Below are 15,850 nucleotides of genomic sequence, written 5' to 3' on the forward strand. Positions count from 1 at the left end.
TCATTTTACATCCCAGTTTTATAACTGGGGGTTTCACTATGTGGGTCAGTGGTACCGTGAATAAATACAGGAAAAAATCAATCTTTTTGTTTGTCACTTTAAGTGATGTCAGACTTGAATATTGAGATTGATATTGACCCCTTGTGAAAACCGTATTCTTTTTTTAATTTTTTAAACTGCAAACTAGAAGGATTGTTGTATGAGCTCCGAGTGAAGCACTGTAGTAAAGTATTAGTATTCGATCACTCTACTATAGTGCTGTAACACAGCTCTCCTTCATTCACTGTTTTAACACACTACGGTGGTGTGGCGTCTCGCAGCTCCCCCTAGTGGTTTTCTTCTGCAAACGGCAAAATAACATTTGGGATCATAAACATCAAGATGACAAAGTCCAAATGAAACATGCATTTTGCTTGTTTCTTTTCTGGATATATATATATATATAAATATACAGCAACAAAATATGACAATCTCCTCTGCACTGGGAGCAATGACTATGTTTTCTTACATTTAAAATTGTCAGAGTATAGCAACATCAAATCAAGACAGCGAGACAGAGCAGTGTGGTGCAGTCACCCATGTGGGAACCTTAACATTTAGACAAGCAGCGTGTGTGTGTGTGTGTGTGTGTCTGCCCTCAGAGCTGCCTGTCACTCACAGGCGTCACACTGAAGTGCTACGTGACCTTTACATTATGTTTGCGCACAAAGGGACGAGAAATTAAACCTCGAAGGCTTCCAGTACGATGCCACTTCTTCAGACATTCATCGCTTTGTTTCTCTCAGGCTACGAACCATCACTGAGAAACCTGAAGCTCACCAGAGGACCTGATTGGTTCATACTGGTTTAAAGTTTTTGAATAAATGTACCAAACGTCACAGTTTGCTTTTCAAGTGGCTGAAGTGACACGTTTTCACAAATAAACAATGTTTCTCGCAAGCTCAGCCCCTATGAACCCCTGTGAATTTTCTTCATCAACTTCATCTCCACACTTCTTGCCACACGTTTCTGCTCGGAGTTCTTTCTCACTAAATGGAGGAGATGCATCTTTAACAAAGTGAAAACTTATTTCAGCACAGCTGACATTTCACAAGCACTCAGGGCTTTTTTTTTTCGATGTACAGACACAATTTTAACTGCTCAGTGGAGACGTTTTACTTTCCTGCAGCTGTACAGCTGCACTCGGAGACAGAAGGGTAAGTGGACGGAGACCAGAACAGTTTCAGGCATTTTACCTAGTAGACTTTGCACTAGATGTGTGAAAGACATCACTTAACATAGCCTCTGGTTACTAGATTGGCATGTGTATGCAAGCTAGAGCCTACATGGTGTGCATGTATTTAAGGTGACAGTGTTAAAGGGCAAATTTATTGTTAGCTCTGACCCTTTGCGTGTCTAGCAGTTGGCCAGTTTTGCCTTTTAGGCACAAAACACATGAAGGTCTTAATGTCAAGACTTTTATCAAAAAGTGACTTAGAAAACTCACATTTTTTGTGCACTGTAGTGTAACATATGTGTCACTAAATGGTTCAGTGAAAAGTTGAAAAACAGATGAAAATATGTCTGACTTTTAAAGTTGATCATACACAACCCAAACAAGACAAATAAAAAGCATCATTTAATGTACAAGAAAGAAAATGAACATGACACACAGGCAGATAAGTGCACACAGCTTCAGAGAACGGAAACAGGAATGAACAAGGTACCACATCAATGAAGTCTCAAGGTGAGCTTTAGAAAGGCTGAGATTACTGGTGTATGAGCACAGAGTTTCTGAGGAAACTGTAGTCATCTGCTGTGAAAGCTGCGACAAAACATATAAAAAGAACCACAAGTAAAAAAAATTACGAAATGCAAAGTGCAGAATTACAGTTAAATTACCAAAAGTAGTGGCAAATCTTTCCACATAATGCTGCAATAAGAATATTACAATTAAAAAAAGCTCTTAACCAACTGATTGGCTGTACTTTGATGCTCGTACTCCTTTTAAATACAAGTACCATTGATACACTGCAGTATTATTATGGAACTACGCTACAACCTCAGAGGGGAGTCACAGTTTACCGACAATTGATCTTTTAGACAAGTATTAAAAGCCCCTGTTCAAACATGGAGCGAACACATAAGAGAATGTTGGGAGTAAAATGCTTGTTGATAATTAGAAGACAATTTGTTATTTTCTGCATACTGTAAGTTTTAGGTGAAAAGAAGCAAAAACACTGCTGGGCGCAACAGAATCTAAAATATTTATGAAAAGAAGCTTGAAAATATACATATACACACATATATATATATATATATATATATATATATATATATATATATATATATATATTTATATATAAAGTATGGATACGCATGTGTTGCCATTTAACACTTCTCTGAGAATACTAGAGAGGGTGAAAAAACAGTCCTGGTGACAGTGATACAAAACCAATGAGTGTCAAGTGCAACAGACTGAAAGCATGTGCCATCATTTTTTGATTCTATATGAGCAACTGACACGATTATTCAAGTTTTCCAAGGAGGTTGCACAAAAAAAAAGAAAGAAAGAAAGACAAATCCAAAACACTCCATCAAACGTTTTCACAGTCCTGTGAACAACAAACAGTGTACCTCCACCTTCTTCCCGCTGGGTGCATCCTTCATCTGCAAAGCATCTACAACACCAGCAGGGGGCCCCCAACCACATGCCATGGCATTGGGGCGGATGGTCACAGTGTCTCTTCATTAACAGGGAATACTATCATTAGCAGTCACATTCACCATTACAAAACAGCTACCAACACTTTAGTCCACACAGGAGTCTGGACAGACCTCTAAACTGATCTAGACGTCTGTGGTGCGGATGCTATCATCATCCAGTCTGAAGGGGAAGCTGCAGGCGGTATGAGGCTGAGGCTGCGAGCGGTGCCGCCGCCGCCCGCTGGCCACGTCTGCTGATGCTGTGAGCATCCCCAGCCCACTGGTGGAAGGTGCTGGAGATGCACTTGGACAAGAGGTCAGGGTGGAAAGGGAGTTGGAAGAGGATGAGGTGGAAGAAGATGTGGAGGAGGAGGAGAGAGAAGGCAGAGTGGGCGCGGAGCTGAAGGCGCTATCTTCATCCTCTATGTCTTGGAGGGATGGCTCACATGGAGGAACAGGCGTCCAGGGCTGCCAGCCCGGTGCCACAGAGCAGGACTTGACCAGTGGAGGTCTTCGCTCATCATTGTGTTGACCACGAGATGCACAGGAGGCATTATGACTTCGATAGAGAGAAGTTCCACGTTTTTCGTGGAAACCCTGCAATTTAAAGAGAGGGGGGGAAAAAACAACATTATAAATCCTAACTGAGAGTTTTCACGATTCCTGTAATAACAAGCAGCCATGAAAGGGAAAGGGGTTATTTGTTTTTGGTGAGTTGCCCAAAAAAGAAAAGTGGGAGGAGACCATTGTCCTCGGAGGTCCTCTGAATTCCTGGATCTTCATCTCAATATCCCTGATCCAACCATGCATCTCCTCCGGTGAGTCTGTCTATAGAGAAAACCAGAATATAAATTCTAGCACGGCAGCACGTGTGCAATCATTTACATTCGAGCTAATACACGCGTTTTCTAATAACCGGATTATTTCTGCTGAAATCCTTTATCTATATAGGTTACTCTGTGTGATTTATTTTCGACTTTTACCTCCATTTGCCAAACAAGGAACAAGATAAGTTCAAATTCAAGGTGTGCTAATCTAAAATCTAAGCAGCTTCTTAAATCATCATGATCCTATATTCACACAATCATCTACGCTCACACCTAAGGACAATTTAGAGTCACCAATGTTTTTTGGCCTTTGGGAGGAACCTGGAGAGAACCCACTTGGGAGAGCATGCTCCACACAGAAAGGCTCTAGGTGGGATTTGAACCTGGAACCCTCTTGCTGTGAGGCAACGGTGCTAACCACCACACCACCGTGCAGCCCCTTCCTAAATCATTCAGTAATGAAATCAATCACAGATTACAACCATAGTTTATGTTGCTATTAGACTTGTCATACTTTACAACATAAAGAAAGGCCTCTAGCTTTTATGTCCTGTGCAAATTTAATTTGACTTTAAGCTAATTTTTGGTGTCGGTGCTTAGGCTATGCCATAGCTGTCCATATAATCTGTTTTTGTTTATTTGAATTTACTAAGTACTTTTCACACTTCCTTTTTTTCATGCACAGAAAAACCAAAAAGTGCTCGTGCTTGCGGCCTGTCTCTTTCTCTCCTAGGACTTCCCATATGATCCGACCCCGCCATCTCAGTCAGCTGCTCTCCCAGGGGGAGGAACCGGATATTATTTTTGTTATGGTTACAGATGGCTGTGCCCTTTTCACAAAAACATACTGTTTTGACTCTTAAAAAAAGTGCCCAGGCCACACATCAGCAGCAGAGCAAATAGAGAAAACATGTCAAAACATCAGGACAGATACACCTGGGAATATATTGTTAGTCTTCTCGTGCTTACTGGTGTAGCTAAAAATCCTCATTTACTCTGCAATACATCAGTAATAACTTTGAAACAATGTTATGGAGAGAAGCACGGATTTTACCTGGATATAGAAAGTTCGGGAGCTGGTGATGATCTCAAAAAGGTTGTCTCTAAGCAGGAGGTCCCTGATAGGCACAGAGAAATTGGGCTCACTTTAACTTGCTTAAATTTGTTTTCTACTGTTCCTGGTATTCCTCACATATCTAATTTTACCTGAAATATAAACACAAAGATTTTCACCACGTGCCAGTAAGGGTTCAGTTTTTTCCATGTGAATTCCCCTTGTTTTAGCAGTGGGGAAACTGTTCTGTCTCATGCTGCTTAATTTCTCTTCAAAAGCTAAAGATGTGTCTATCATATGAATGAAATTTAGTTTGAATTTCCTACGATGAAAAATCCAAAAGGTTGGAAAAAAAACGAAAAAGGCCAAACACGAAGAGGAAGAAAAACTTTTGTCCAGTGTTTATTTATAAAAAGAAAGAAACATCTGATCTTAAAAGGATGAGTCCAAACTCCAAACTTCAACTCATTAATCTGCCTTTACTGTAGGGCTTCAATGCTGATGATCATGTCATGATGTAAAACTAACACCCATGTCTAACACCCCAAAGTTTGACTCATGTTGCATACATGAGTCAAACTTTATCCTCAGCAAACATTGTGATAAGTGATACGCGCTGCAACAACACAATGATATTTGTACCTGTTCAGTGTGAATTCTCTGTCTATATCCACATACTTTCTTTTTTTTATTATTATTCTGTACAAGATAGATAACTATGGGGAGAGGAAGCAGAATGTGAGCAGAGTCTGACTCTGATTCATGCATGACTCACCCTGACTTGACAAGACATTCATGGACTTTCTGAATCTCTCTCAGCGGAATGGCTCGGAGAGGCTCCTTGTCCTGGGACATATCCACACAAAGACCACAGTCACTTAAGAACATCAATTAGAGGCAGCAAAGCATAACAAAACTTGTTCCTCACCGTGTCAGTTTTGTAGTAACTGACTGCGTGGTCATTTAGGGTGAAAAACCGCCTCTTCCAGCTCTTCCTCTACAAACATACACCACAGTCAACTCAGTGTTAATTTAAATGCAGAGTTAATCTGTTGAAAGAGGCTAGGCACTCACCACATTTCCTTGTTTGACACAGTAACCACATCTCAGCACACCAGGCCTGTTTCCCTTCCTCTCCCTCCCTTCAGTGTCTTCGCTCTCATTCTACAACATTTAATCACAACCATCTTCCTCATCAGTTAATCACAGTCACTGAAACCACCATCATCAGATATCTTAGCTAACACACTACATGTTTTGAATACAAATGAAAAAGTTTACAACTTATAACTTCTCGTTGCTTGCCATTTCTCCATTCTGGCATATTGCCTAATCAGGGTCACAGCCATTGTTGTGGTAATCAGGTCAGTTCTTGCTTCCTCTACTTTACCTGGATGGGAGTATGCACCACCACACCGCCAATGATCTCAGTCTTGTAGGCCTGCTGTTTCTTCCCTGCTTGGACGTCACTGATCATTGTGGTCACATCAGACTTTGGAGGTGCAGGGCAAGATTTAGGAACCTGTCGACAGGTATGAGAACATTAACAACCCAGATAATAGCACGTAAGGGAATGCATAGGTTTAATTTTCAACCCGGGCCTAATCTTGGCTACTTTGCATGCTTTTTTGACTCAGTTACAGAACTGACAAGTGTTCTGTGGCCCAGATATGGCCCATAAGTCAAAAGCTGGGCCTATGTTAGGTTACGGTAAGTTTTTGCGAAGGCCAGGCTTGGTCCAAAGAAATTTTTTTGGCCACGTCTGAGTTTAGGCAGTCACATTCACTCTGAGTGAACAGTGTTATTCAAGGCAAAATGTGGGCCAAAAAACATATTTTAGCTATGGGCCATGTTTGGGCCAAATATTTATTGCCATATGGGAATGGGGGTCTTGATATTATAACAGAAGAACAACAAAATATTCAGGATTATGGTATTTTGTTAATGTAATATAATGTTTACCACTGTGTAGCATCCCCATTTCTTCTAACAACAGAGTGTAAACATCTGGGAACTGAGGAAACCAGTTGCTGAACATTTGGGAGAGGAATGTTGTCCCAGTCTTGTCTGATATACTGTAGGATTCTAAAACTGTTCATAAAGCAGCTTAAACTAGCCCCATGTACAGCAGGTATAACTGCTCGCACACCAATGCCACGCAGAATGATGTATGAGTCAAAGGGATTCAAATGAAGATTTTACTTTAAAAAATATATATATTTTGCTGCTAATATGTATGTGCTTTATGTTAAGAACCTCATGACATTTATTTGAAACAGAGTATTTTTAAATGATGGCAATAGTACTTTTTTTTTTTTTTTTTTTAGGAGACATCTCAAGAGCTAAACTTAAACAGCATATTTTTTTTCATTAGTCTGTGTTTCCCTTTTAATGCTGCATCTACATCCTGTCCATTTTGCTTCAAGCAACTTTTCAATGAGGCCAAGGGGGCTGAGAAAAAGCAGCAGAGCAGCTACCCTGTCGATTGGGGAAGTGAAAAAGAGAGTGAGCAGCACTGCTTCCTGTGTCAGTGAGCAGGTGAGCGAAGAGGAGAAACACTCTTTCCTGTCACCTGCTGCCATGAGACATCTGGATGATACTGGCCACAAAGGGTGATGGCTGAATACACAAATGTTATGCAAATGTACAAACTAAATGTTGACACCTTCACCGCAGTGACGCATGTGTTTGTGTGCATTATAGCTTGTATCATCACATTCAGAATTTGCCCATTCACACACTTTGACAGAAGGCATTTGTGGGCAATGTACTGGCATCCGCACACTCCTGGGCCAAACTGGTTTCAGTCTCACAACCACACAACTTCCTGCGCTAAGGTGGAAATAAATCCCCAATCTATAACTGCCCTTGTCACAACCCTAATAAGACATCAAGCTATGGTTAGCGTGTTTGTGTGCACTAATGTGCGTAGCACTTACTGTGATCTTGCTGGCTTTGTTGAGAGCAGCCACCCAGTCCCTCATGTCAGTCACATCATTAGCTTGAAGGAAGTACCGTCGTGAAACTGCATTTATAACTGAGGAAATAGAGATGAGTCTCATTAAATACACTGTAACTACATTAGATTTGACTACTATATGTGCAAATAAGACTTATGAGATTGTGTACCACGAAACTAGCAAGAGTCAGTGTTTTGCTGAAAACTCACCGAAGCAAAATTCTGTCTTGGGTTTTTGCTTTGGCGTAGCTTCGCTTACCTGAGAAGAGAAGAGAAGAGAAGAGAAGAGAAGAGAAGAGAAGAGAAGAGAAGAGAAGAGAAGAGAAGAGAATCTGTATCTTTGATCTTTGAGACAGGAGGAGCTGTCAGCACTACAGTGCAGTGAAGCCAGATGTCATCATCTTTGTGAGCACACTGACATCTGGAAATCTTCAAAAAGTTTACATAAGCCAAATGCTGCATGTGACGCGTACCTGTTTCTGCAGATAACATTGAGATCCTGTACACTTGCAATCTTTGATTACACATGCTTGTTGTTGGTCAACACAAATCAAATGTCGAGGTTTGCGTAGTTACCAGTCATAACGTTACTACAGCCCACAGTGGGGGGGGGGGTGTGGGGGGGGGGGGGGGGGGGGGGAGTCAAGCGAGTGGCTTACCTTTGAGATGTAGGTTAATCTAAGGCTGCCAACAAAGCTGGCTCCACTGGGCAGGTTCTGCATGCAAACACAAACACATAGACTCAACACTAGCTCAAGAGTCCAAGGTTCCATGGCTGCTATTGATCATTTTCTTTCCCTCTTAGTGTTTGTGCAAGTGTGTGTAATGCATGCGCGGTTTGTGAGGAGCACCTGAGGATTGTCCATATACCACAGCAGAGCATTTCCCTGTGTATCAAGGATGAAGTATCGTCTCTGGAAACGACTGCTATTCTCCTTTTCCTCAATGTCCAGAAAGCCGCACACACGGTTCAGCCGGTCCAAATACGGCATGCTGCCACTATCACATATCACCTAGACAGTTGGGTGATCACAAAGGCAAAGACTGACGTCAGATGGACAATATGTGGCTAAATGTAAAAGGAGCAACAGACTAATAAGAGAGAAAGGCAAAGACAGGCAGATATAGAGGCTAAATCATCTTTCATTTAGTGTTCAAATACACACACATACACAGGAAGAAAGAGACCCACTCGCACTCAGCAGTTTTTCATGTGACGTGATTGAGGCTGAGCAGCAAACCCTGAAAGCCTGAGGCTGAGCTGAGGCCCTTCACCACAGCCAAAAATTACAGACTGCACTCAAGATCTGCACACACGCACATTTCCACTGGACAGAGAAGAAGGAGTAGAACCATAGAAGGAGGTGGAGGGGGGTGGGCGAGATGTATTCATTAAAATGATCGTATGCCTGCTACTCATTGAGCTGGTGAATGACTCTTCGATTGATCAAGTATCATTCAGCTCAGACATGCCGTTGATATTTCAACACTAGTTGTTTTTCAGTAGAAGTTCACGATCGGCATAAATCCCACAGAAAATAATCTTTTTTTTTCACTATGATTTTTGAGAGGAGCTGGAAGGTTTTTGGCTCTATGTATATTTCTGTCCTCCTTATGTGGTCAGGGGAACTCTCAGTCTTTCATTTTTCATCCTTCCAGACTAAAGTGAAGTAACTGCTTTGACAAACTGCATACTGCTGGATGCACAACTTAAGTAGATCCATAACAAGTTTTCAACATTCAGATTCCCAGGACATTACTTTCCTACATGTTTCAATTTATGGAAGGACTTGAATGTAAAAAAGGCAAAAAGGTAACATGATGGCTAACCAGGCCAAATTTGTGACTTATGCTTTTTTCTTTTACTCAAAGAAATAAATTACAACGTGACAGTCAAATAATATAATATATATATATAAATCAGGGCTAAATAGTTGTCCCTTCTGCCAGAGCTTTTACAGGATTCCCTTAGCCCATAGCGTTCTATGATTTGGAAATAATCAACATTTCCATGAAAACATTCACGCAAGTCTCCACACAAGAGAAACAAAGAAATACCAGCAGACACAGAAACGACAACTTCACTGTGCCCTTGGAGCTCCTGTTAAGCTATTTTTAAATCAGTGGGTGAGAAAATGCCTCATTTTGAAACTGAACTGTGCTTCAAATGCGTCATTTGTGCAGGTCTGTCACTGAAACGGGTCAAACATACAAAAGACTTCTGCAGAAACTCAGGGTGCAACGGAAAAATGAGGAAGGTGCCACACAGGTCACACAGATACCAATGCTGAGACTGGCGCACCAACTCACACACACAAGTACACTCTCATAAACCATTTTGGGTATCAGAAAACATCTGGCTTAACCATCACATGGAGAAGCAGTGGTGAGGTTGTGGCATTTTTGGCAAAACTTAACCAATAAGTATAATTTAGACGGAATGAGATTTTAAGTGCCCTGGTTTTTAAATGTAGGAACATAACACACAAATCCAGCACTAAGTGACAACAGAATTAGTGTGTTCCAGACATTTAGATTATTTAGATCACAGCATTGATATCATGATTATTGTCTTACCACATTCAGGGTAATGAAATGAAACTTTCCTACACATCTGCTTTAAGTTCAGCTTCATGTCAGACTGACAGAGCAGAATAGTATAAATGTTTTTGAGCAGATTCAAACCGATGACTAGTTTAAGTGACTTAATAATGTTCTCCTTAAGCATTCAGGGATTTGAGAGAAAGAATAAGGGCAAAAAAACGTCAAGCCATTTTAACTTTTAAACCCATTTATGCATCAGACTTCAAAAATCACTCCTACACTTTTCCTGAATGCAACTAAATTGTGCAGCATCTTCTGGCTTTCTTTTCATTTCTCTTAGACTGAAATGTCACAATAGAAAACTGTTTTCACAGGCTTTGACATGCTATCTGTTATAATTAGGCTGGCTTTGATAACTTAATTCGACGGACACCAGTTGGACAGAACTTGTTCTATCAACCTATGAATGATTACTGGCAATCCAATTACACACCTTGGGTTCTTGAAGGGTGAAACTGATGGACATTTACTGGAAAAAGTCACTGTACGGCGAAGGTCGTCATTGAAAGCCAGTCTCACAGTTATAGGCGTGTACGTACAACTCAATAATAACCACGAAATACACTAGTGATCAGACAGAATTATTCAGCAGCACCTGACAAGCATAACATTTGTTCAGCTCTCAGATGACCTGCATTGACTCACTAACACCAACGACTCAACGGTCTGCCACACCTACTGTACCACCCGCGCATTCACGCACATACACACACACACAAGGGAAAGGGGCAATGCACACAACCAGAAAGACATTGTCATAAAGTGAACAGACTACTTACCCGTTGTGGAGAGTCAGTGTGCGCCACAGCCAGCGCCCTGCAGCAGCGCTACAACGCAGAGACAAGAGAGCCGAGTTTGGCACGTACGATCATGGCTGGCAAACTTTTTAACAACTTTAACAAACAGCAAATTTTAGAAGACCGGCGTGCAAGGGACTCTCACGCTATCGTGTGTTTGTTTGTGTGATCGGATTACAGAAGACTTGTCTTTTTTTCCGGGTTGGACGTTTCGTTATTAGAATAAACCGGCCCCGGATGTGATCTAGGCGTCCCCTGAGCTCCAGCCGGGTCCTGCTCCTCCTCCTCCTCCTCCTCCTCCTCCTCCTCTCTACTGCCGTTGAGTTCGTATTGTATGAGGAACTTCTTAGTAAGAAGTTCTTACATTGTTCAGCAGGCCTTTCTGACAGTTTTTAACCTACTTTTGTGCACTCATTTCTACTGCTTTGGGGAGTAAGTCTTCTTTCTTTTAGGAGTAGACATCTTTTCACTGGGGTCTTTCAGTGTGACATATTTCTCTCTGCAACTGCATACCATATATGATCTGTTTTTTTTCTTTTCTTTATTTTTCTTTTTTCCTCAGGTTGCAGGTTTGGTAACTGGGTCAAACACAAATACACACTGCTGAATCAGGTGGTTCATATGAAAGAGCTGTAAAAGAAAGGAGTACACACCTGGACAAACAGGAACACAGTGAAGATAAGTTCTTTGCCTACATGCTGTGGGAAGTGAGGCATGAGGCAGGTGCAACATAATATGCCTAAAGCTGTTGATACACTTGACCAGATACAAAACAAATAATAATCAGTTCCTGTATTGCCACATATGAAATAATGTTTGCTTTTGAATAAAAAGTCTCTCAACTCAGAAGTGTCAAACGATCTCATTGTCTCTACATGAAGCTACAGCCCTGAATAAATGTCCCACATTGTCAAGAAGTGTCAATAAACAGAAGCTGTAAGTTATCAGTAAAATAATGTAAACGTAAATAATTTACACCAATGAAAAATCTGCCATGCTATGAAACAATGCAAATATTATTTATGCTGTTGCTTACATTTATTTGACTGGGTTTTTTAGTGTTATTTTTTAACATTGTAAGGGATAGTCGGCCCCTGGCTTCACGCAAAAAGGGCTGTCCAGTCCTCCTATATTGTGTTTTGTGACCCTTGCATTCTCTTTATAGTAGTTTTTAGTTCCTTAGAGGTCAACATGTATCACGAGTATCTCTCTTGTCATGTTGAACTTTTTTTTTGGGGGGGGGGGGGGGGTTGATTTACCCTTGTGGTCCTTCTGCATATCTTTGTCATCTTTTTGCATCACTATATGCATCATCTCCATCTCCCTGTGGTATGTTTCTATTCTTTATAGTGGTTCTGGCTATCTTTGTAGTTGATATTTGAGTCTTTTTAGTTGTTTAGTATATTTTGCGTTTAGCTCTTTGTTAATCTTTTTTTCTGGTTGTTATATTTTTCTCAGGTATATTTCTCTATCTTTGCATTTTGTAATTTTGCATCTTATATTGCAGTTGTTTTCTGCCCTCCTCACACGGTTCATTTTCTCATCACAATTTGGTGCTGTCTTCTGGGGTATATCTATCTGTTTTTGTTAATTTTATACATCTTTTGTTCAGCTTTCTTTGTGGCTGGATTTAAACTATGTTCTGGCAATTTTTAGTCTCTTTGATTTAGCCCTTTTGCATCTCATTGTCGTTTTTTTTACATAACATTGTGGTTGTTTGACTTCCCAAGAAGAACTGCTAACAATCACTTGATACCCAGATCCAGAGGCCCCCTGATCCCTTGAGGTCATGGGCTTGTTAGTTGGCTCGTTCAATAATCCTTCCGAGGTTTTAACCACATCGTGTTTAGCAGAGTTATTTATTTATTTTGGAGCATTTTTACAGCATTGTGTTCTGTACAAATCAGCTTTTTAAAAAATGGTTGGTTGGAATTGTTGGCTTGTTGTAACTTATATTGGTTGTAACAAGTGACTGCACGGCCAGTAATTTTAAAATAGTTGCATTACTGACTGGTTATAGTATATGCTTTTATATTAGAGGTCATTCATGGTGGTACTTAGCTAATGCAGTTCCTGAAATTGAATGAAAACTATTTTCTCACTGAATGTAAAGCACCTCAAACCGCATGCAACTTTCCTGCAGTTCTTTACGATTGCTTCATTATTTCTTGCACCTTCAAACAAAGGTAACCACATTTTTAAATCCTGTGAAGTAACTCACGAGAGGCAGAAAAAGAGCTCAGAGCACAAACTGGCCTTACCTCCTTTTTTCAACACTCTACTATCCGCTAGTCACTGTTTTTGGTTGTTCACAAGTACAATCTCTCTTTGTGCTGAGCCTGTTACTTTTGTAAGTTCTGACATAATAGATTCCAACAGTTACAGGAGTGACTCTGCGCTTTATTATCTTTCTTTTAGTAAAAATTTGTGCTCTCCTGTTAAGAGGAAGTGGTTACACGTCATATGACCTGCCCGAGGACGGAGACCTACCTCGCTGATTTCATATGCTGCGACGACAGCACAGACTTGAAATCACACTGTTGCAGGAGGAAGTCTTGAAGTTACCACAGACCCTCCTGTTTTTGCTGAGAATCCCAAATTGTCAGAGTGTTTTCTGTATTCATACCTCAGGACCATAAACACACATTTTTTAAATAAGTGCATGGTGATGCATGGTAATCTCACCATACACACACAAAAAAAGGGGTTTGACTGTATCTTTATTCAGATTAACTTGCAAGCACAAAACTGAGCAGGTTACGATGTCATTGACACAGTAGAATAATGTGGGTCTATAGTGTGGAACAAACTGTGCACTACTGCACCTACAAAAACCACACCCAAGTCTGCCTGGCTACACCAGAGCTGTGGGTAGTTCATCATTGCTTTTCACACATTTCTTCACCACAAATACTCCAAGGTTCATATACTGCATTCAAACTGTGCATCATCTGAACATCCAACTATAGAAAATGTTATTCAAGTTCAGATTACCAACAAAAAAAAAAACTCGGACAATGGAAGCTGCCGAGATGCAGCTTGCATTTGTGTGAATGGCCATAACCCTGTCATGCACCACCAGAGCCATCAGAATCATGACACACTTTAGGTCTTCTCCCCATTCTCACTCACAGAACATAAACTCTCAGCAACTGAAATCCACTTTTAAACCTGGATGTAACTCAATAACAATATAACAGAAAAGGAGGTGGTGGTGAATCACTGGAGGACAAGACAAGGTGGAGGATTTTTACAGCTGACTAAAGGCCATACGCAGCAGCAGAGCTGTGATCAGCACGACTGGGCTGGAGGCCAAAGCCCCTGAGCTGTTGTGGTGGTGATCCCCGTGGCTGTGACTCCGGTGAGGCCCGTTACAGTCATCGCCAAAGCAACACTCCATTTTAGCTCCGGAGTTGCTGCCGTGCGCTTTGTCACAGAATGCCTTGTACGTGCATGACTTCATCACTGTGTCTGAAAGACAGAGAGACACAGATGTTATCGGCTGACTCTGTGAATCAGATTAGCTGACTCCCACAGTCCCACTTCTCTTCCCTTCAAGCGCACAAATAGACACACACGCAGACACACAAAAGTCTGTGATTGTCATAAACTGCTGGACAAACTTCCAGGAAATTGTGAGTGGATGTAGAGGGAGGATTTTATGATCACACAATTTCATACAGAAAATCTCATACCACACACAAGCTAACATATAAAATGTTTAGGTTTTTTGTTTTCATCCTGTAAGTCATAATCACCCTAAGTAACAAGATGAGGATATCCCACACACATGAGTATATAATGATTATGTGAAAACATAGAGGCCACTGAGATAAATTTGTTACCTATCTAAAGTACTATTGCTTTGTTCATTATGCATCACGATTAAAATGTATCTGTCGATGGAAACTGGATGGATGCTATTATAAGTCCTATCGGACTTCCTTGACCCTCAAACTGTGACAGCCGTTGTTGGCAGCGTTGTGCTGACCTCTAGTGAGGCTACCCGTGTTGCATGTCTTTAAGGGTGTGCGATTGTGTGTGTTTACTCACTTGGCCCAGTGATGGTGGAGCAGGCGTCAGCGTACTGAGGACAGGAGGTGGAGCCCTGTCGGTTGCAGTCGTCGTCATTCGACGCCACACAAGTGTGACATTTGAGAGTATGGCCTTCGCAGACAGAAAAGGAGAAAGCAACTGGGTTGAGACTTAGCTTGGTTATCATTATAACCCCCCTCCTTCAGGTTTGTGATTCTAGTACATTTGCTCTGATTTGCTACAATCCTTAACAAATGTCTACATTTATGATGAAAAAAAATTGCTGGATCCTCTGCTGTATCATCTCAGCAGTCTGCATACCAGCTACTAACTCATTGTAGTTTTATTTGCTGCTAAAAAAATCTCAGCAACCTGTTTAACAGAAACTTACTGTGGCAAGCCAGAGAGATGAACACTAGCAGGGCCAAAGCAGTCTTCATGGCAACTGGTTTACGGGTCAGTGTCTTCCAAAGTCCAAAGATGGAATGGATGAGTGTCCGATGTAGGGACACCGGAGGATGAGGTGGTGAAGGAGGGAGTTTAACAATTGGAAGGTGTCTGAGGGTATTAAAGTCTTACCCTTGTAATCTCCATCTATGCTGCACAGCCAGCACCCTGCAGTAATAGACTTAATTGAGCAAGCTTTAATAGGACGACACAGTTACGTTTCAGTGTTACGCAGCCATTAGTGTGCTCATGAGCATGAATTCTAAGGTCATTTGTTAGGATTATATTCTACAAGGCAATTTTTGCAACCACTGATAGTCGTTATACTGAGTGTAATATGAAGGTAGGCTGAGATGCATACTGGCTAAAAGAGACACAAACGGAATTGTAGATGAAAAAGTTGTGCATGAACAACGGTAGAAGTTACAAAAAAAAAAAGCAC

The 15,850-nt window shown here is 41.1% G+C and overlaps 2 protein-coding genes across 2 annotated transcripts; both read right to left on the reverse strand.

Annotated features, from left to right (window-relative positions):
• Window positions 1–1,600: 1,600 nt before the first annotated feature.
• Window positions 1,601–11,176, reverse strand: plekha2 (pleckstrin homology domain containing A2). Its single transcript, XM_075468061.1, has 12 exons — window positions 10,909–11,176; window positions 8,377–8,538; window positions 8,185–8,241; window positions 7,736–7,784; window positions 7,506–7,603; window positions 5,957–6,088; window positions 5,641–5,730; window positions 5,495–5,563; window positions 5,342–5,412; window positions 4,567–4,630; window positions 3,430–3,513; window positions 1,601–3,282 (listed from the first exon to the last, which is right to left on the reverse strand). Exons 2-12 carry the CDS (start codon window positions 8,515–8,517, stop codon window positions 2,830–2,832), a joined length of 1,308 nt encoding a protein of 435 aa, XP_075324176.1. The 5' UTR covers window positions 8,518–8,538; window positions 10,909–11,176; the 3' UTR covers window positions 1,601–2,829.
• A 2,453-nt stretch (window positions 11,177–13,629) lies between these two features.
• LOC142382921 (uncharacterized) lies at window positions 13,630–15,508 on the reverse strand. The gene is made up of 3 exons (XM_075469057.1): window positions 15,353–15,508; window positions 14,980–15,093; window positions 13,630–14,397 (listed from the first exon to the last, which is right to left on the reverse strand). Exons 1-3 carry the CDS (start codon window positions 15,399–15,401, stop codon window positions 14,177–14,179), a joined length of 384 nt encoding a protein of 127 aa, XP_075325172.1. The 5' UTR covers window positions 15,402–15,508; the 3' UTR covers window positions 13,630–14,176.
• Window positions 15,509–15,850: the final 342 nt, after the last annotated feature.

This window comes from Odontesthes bonariensis, chromosome 6, assembly GCF_027942865.1.
Source record: "Odontesthes bonariensis isolate fOdoBon6 chromosome 6, fOdoBon6.hap1, whole genome shotgun sequence".
NCBI lineage: Eukaryota > Metazoa > Chordata > Actinopteri > Atheriniformes > Atherinopsidae > Odontesthes > Odontesthes bonariensis.

Coding starts and splice junctions, on each gene's coding strand:
- plekha2 (XM_075468061.1), bottom strand. CDS start 8,517: ATGCCGTATTTGGACCGGCTGAACCGTGTGTGCGGCTTTCTGGACATT. Junction 7,785..8,184: donor GATTAACCTACATCTCAAAG/GTAAGCCACTCG, acceptor TTCTCTTCTCAG/GTAAGCGAAGCTACGCCAAA. Junction 3,283..3,429: donor GAGGACCTCCGAGGACAATG/GTCTCCTCCCAC, acceptor TTTAAATTGCAG/GGTTTCCACGAAAAACGTGG.
- LOC142382921 (XM_075469057.1), bottom strand. CDS start 15,401: ATGAAGACTGCTTTGGCCCTGCTAGTGTTCATCTCTCTGGCTTGCCAC. Junction 15,094..15,352: donor CATCTCTCTGGCTTGCCACA/GTAAGTTTCTGT, acceptor CTGTCTGCGAAG/GCCATACTCTCAAATGTCAC. Junction 14,398..14,979: donor CTCCACCATCACTGGGCCAA/GTGAGTAAACAC, acceptor TCTGTCTTTCAG/ACACAGTGATGAAGTCATGC.